Source organism: Quercus lobata, chromosome 8 (genome assembly GCF_001633185.2).
Source record: "Quercus lobata isolate SW786 chromosome 8, ValleyOak3.0 Primary Assembly, whole genome shotgun sequence".
NCBI lineage: Eukaryota > Viridiplantae > Streptophyta > Magnoliopsida > Fagales > Fagaceae > Quercus > Quercus lobata.
The window spans coordinates 62,044,827-62,049,553 of NC_044911.1; the positions used below are offsets into that span (position 1 = coordinate 62,044,827).

Genomic DNA, 4,727 nt, shown 5'->3' on the forward strand with positions numbered 1-4,727 from the left:
TTCTCTTTAAAATGTAAAAGGCTACAAAGCAATTGTTAATAAAGTAATTATCGAAGGACAAGCACATTACAATCATAGATAGACCAACACCAAAACCTCATTTATTACTGATTAAGTGATGGATGTAAACTTTGAGGCTAGATGAACTAGGTATAAGGATAAAGTCCCCAGCACATAGGTACCACTAGCTAACATTGAGTACTTAACAACACCAGGCTAAGATAGCCTAAGACCCCAAAACAAAGAAGCAACAACAGCACAGCAGTAGGAACTCTGGCTCATGGTCTTCGGTCTTCAAGGCAACGTATAAGCTGCAAAATAGAATTAGCAAATTTAAGAAAAGAGTGAGCAAGGAAAACTATCAAACAAAAAAAAAAATGGAATATAAAATCTCTACCTCACTTTTAAGTATTCCACACATTAGCAAATTTACTTATTGCAGAATATTGTGTCTTTTTTTTCCAATCTAAATTTAGGTTCTTTATAAAGAAAAAAGAAGTTTGTGACAAACTGTCATTGGTAAAGTATAAAATGGAACATTTAAAATTGTAGATTGTAGTGAAACATCAACACACCTCCACACTTGTAACCAACAGGGCGATTAGCAATGTTGCACCTTTTAGGTATGGTAATTGCAACTTCTGGCTTGATTCCTGAACTCTTAGCTATATTGGAAAGCATGATGGCACAAAAGCAGCATACGTCGATATCTTTCACCACAGTGCAGCACTTATCTGAGACTTCAGCTTTCTCATCATGTGCTGCCAATGCACAGGGAGCTAGCCTCATAACCCCATTGTCAATGGATGATTTCCCACATTCACCCGCCCCAAAAACCCCAGCAATTCTTAGAATCATAAGAAACATTAGAAAGCAAATGTACTTCTTCGTGGGAGCTCCCATTTCTTCAATGTCGTGCTGTGCACAAAAGCTAATCAACTTTGCGGGCCTTTATACTGAAACAGGCAACTCAAAAGGTACTTACTTGGCGCAGTGGAGGTAGCACTAGTGGAAAATTCATCTTCTTTATTGCTACTTGCTAGTTTGCAGCACCTACTTTCTTAGCTAAGTGTTTTTACTGTGATAAGGTTATCCAAGTATTTGAAGCAAGTGAAGCGTTGTGCTTGCTTAACTCTTTTCTTATCTTTTTATTCTTGAGAAGAGGCAAACAAAATGCAATCAAGAGAAAAAGCTATTACGTGTTTCATTTTCGTTATTAACAAAGATTTGATGCAGGCCCCAACGCTTAGAGAGACCATTAGAAGACTTCTATTGTTATAAGGTAACTTCAATTAGGTGGAGTTCCGTCAAGTGAGCACTTCAATTTGCTCACATAGAATTAGTATCCTTGCTCCACCAATCAGGATGTGCAATGTGTTTGATAAAGTAATTAAGTCTCATACTAAAGAAAAGAATGGGTGATTAATATAGCACAATTGGATCCAAACCAATTGGCTTAAGCTTGTGGGTCAAGTTGTGTCACAATATGTTATATTAACCTCTCATTTTGAGTCTCCACAAGGTGTTATCTCTCCAACACTATACTTATGTTTTAAAATTCTATTCTTCTTTTTTTTTTTTTTTTGGATTGTGCACGATCAACCGAGTTTAATTAGGGTTATTTATACACAATTAGCTCTTCATTTTCTTATTAAATTTTAGCATTTAAAAATTGTGAGTGTTTTTGGCGTATTTTATTTCCGGGTCTTGTGTGTCACTATTATAATCTCCTAGCTATTTTCTTAATAAAACTTCCTAGTCAATGTTGCCAAACCACATACACCTTTAATTTTTTTTTTTTCCTACTTTTCTTATTTCTATTCATATAAGCCTACTATAACTAATTATACTCCCATCAAATTGGCCTCAGAATTTCCACTATCACAAAAACTAAAATTCAAATTTCTTTGAAAATAATTATAGGATTTATGCACATGCATTGGTATGAACACTGTTGATACCCATTTTCGTGACACATTTTCTACAACCCCAATTCAACCAAGCCCGACTTCCCTGTGAGCTCAATTCATGTATTATATTTTATTTTATTCTTTTAAGTATGACCCAAGCTCATGCAACTTATTGGGGGAAATAGAGGAAGTGTGGTTTGGAGGGTATGGATCGGTTCTTTTCGGACATTTTGCATGAGCCCAGCCCATGCGTGCTACCAAGTGGGCAAAGGACACTGGTAGCACCTCAGGCTCATGGAATAGGTCTTGTATCCAAAATTTCCACCCCAAAATAGTTTTTATGCTCTGGGTAACTGTGGCCTAAAGTTTCTGCCCTAACCCACTTTTACCTTTAAAACATATTTGGCTCCCATTGGCCAACTCCATCTGCTAGACCTCACTTAGGTGAGCCTCCCAATGGTCTGAAATGCCTGACCAAAGGCAACCAATTAGAGCAAACCTCCTTTATTTCCAAAATTATGTAAAAAGCTTACAAAACTCTTCCCTAAACAAAAGCAACCCAAGCCAAAACACCAAATTGGTATCATAGGGGATAAAAGCCTCTTCCACTACTCAAAAACCAGTCAAGAGCAAAACCCTAAACTCTATATAAAACTCTCTTTTCAGCTCATAAAAAGGGAGGCCATGTTCTACCTAAAGACCTAAAACTTCAGAGCAAAAGCCCATTCAGCCAGTCAACAATCTCACAATTCCGAAGCTTGGGAGTGGAAATATGGGTACAGGGGAACCTTCCCTCTCTTCCTCATGACCTCCCTCAATTTCCTCTTCTGTGTGACTGTGGGTCGAAGTTTCAAACCTGTTAAACCATGTTTTCCCTATAGAGCTGAAACTTGAGAGCAAAAACCCACTTAGCCAAGAGACATTCTCACAATTCTGAATCTTAGGGGTGGAAATATGGGTACAGGGGAACCTTCCCTCTCTTCCTCACGACCTTCCTCAATTTCTTCATCTGTGTGATTGTGGGTCGAAGTTTCAGACCTGTTATGTTTTTATGGTTTTCTGCACTTTTGTTATTGGCATTTTGATTTTCTCTTGTCAAAGCACCATTAGCCTTTTGTTCATTATACATTTGAAATTTTGGGCTTGATTCTCCACAAATAAACACTTCTAAAGAACCCAAGGGGAGATTTGGGCCATTCTTGTATTTTCGGCCCTTGTCGCAAAAACGTCCCCGACAAACACCTTATGTACCAAAGATGGAATGAACAAAATTTCTTTCATGTTTATGGGGTTGTAAACAAATCAATCTGAGCTAATTATTAAAAGTCAATGTTCAAATTTGGTTCATTTTCTTATCAAATAAGTTTAATCTTGTTCACAAGTTACTTTATTAACTTCTTCTTCTTTTTTCAACACATATAGTAAGCATCACAACTATAAAAAAAAAAAAAAATTATCCATTCACGCATCAGTACTAATAGTAATAACTAAATTATATTTAAAACTATATTATTTGAGTTTATTAAATCGAGAAACACACTCATGAGCTTGTTCACAAACACATTATTATGTTTGAACTCAGCTTGTTTAATAGTCAAGCCAAAAATTAAGTTTGGGCTTAACTTGTTTACAAAATAATTGAATATAAACAAACTTTTTTCCAAACCGATTGAATGCAAATGAATATCTTTCTTCATTACCCAAAATTTTCCAATTGAAGGGAGCAACCTCAAGCTACCATTACCTGTCTACTAGTCACTAAAAGCCCTTGTCAATAATTCATCTAAAAAAATGGCATTGTCTATGGTCCTTAATAGTCCACATTCATGCATGCAATGCCATAGCCGCAAAGGTGTGGGTTTGGATTATGTTTTTCTTGGCTTTCTAAAGCATAATTAAGAAATATGGGATGCGCAAGGAAAATTTTTAGGAGAAATTACACTTTACCACTCTAAACTATACACTAGATTACACTTTATACCCTAAACTATTCAAATACACATTTTGCACCGTAAACTATCACACTTTGCACCCCAGCATTACTTTTACAGTTAAATTAAACAGAAATTAATAGTATATGACTTGCACATGATTTTTGCTTAGATGGTACACTATTTAAAGCCCAAAACATCCTTTTCTCAAACAATTAAAAACCAAAAGTCTCACACACACACACACACACACTCTCTCTCTCTCTCTCTCTCTCTCTCTCTCTCTCTCTCTCTCTCTCTCGTGCGTACAGCTCTTCCTAGCAGCAGTCTTCTCCTCTTTATCTTTGTTCAGTTACTCCTTTCCCTAAATCAAACATACAAGTTATCTCTAAGTCCCAAAATCAAAATTTTTTCAAAGCCCTAAATTATATCCCCAAATCATCGAGACATTTGCAACAACTTCATTAAATGGGATTCTTTGTTTTGGTACCATTGATGACCCATTTCTTTTTTTCGCTGTTTTTTCAATTGGGTTCTCCTTGCTTTTCATTTTTTGTATCTGGGTCGTTTTTTGTTTACTGTATTTTGATTGTTAGCTATGTGATAAAATTGGAATATGGGTTATGTATATTTGTTGTAGTAATCGATTTTGTTTAAATGCTGCAAAAAAAAAAAATATGTTTGGGAAGTTTAAATCTTGTTAATGCATTTGGTGGTGTCAATAGTACTCACTCTCATGTGGTATTTTATAACTAATATGCAAAACCGAAAATATGATGATACTATTTACTCAAAAAAATATATATAATGATACTACAATTTACAGTTCTCCTATTGTTTGTTCGCTTTCCGAATGTGACTAGCCTTAGTAATAGCGCAGCCTTTT

At 35.6% G+C, this 4,727-nt stretch overlaps 1 protein-coding gene across 1 annotated transcript; it reads right to left on the minus strand.

Moving 5' to 3' along the window:
• Nucleotides 1-233: 233 nt before the first annotated feature.
• LOC115957960 lies at nt 234-903 on the minus strand. Its single transcript, XM_031076317.1, has 2 exons — nt 576-903; nt 234-311 (listed from the first exon to the last, which is right to left on the minus strand). Exons 1-2 carry the CDS (start codon nt 901-903, stop codon nt 295-297), a joined length of 345 nt encoding a protein of 114 aa, XP_030932177.1. The 3' UTR covers nt 234-294.
• Between the last annotated feature and the right edge of the window lie 3,824 nt (nt 904-4,727).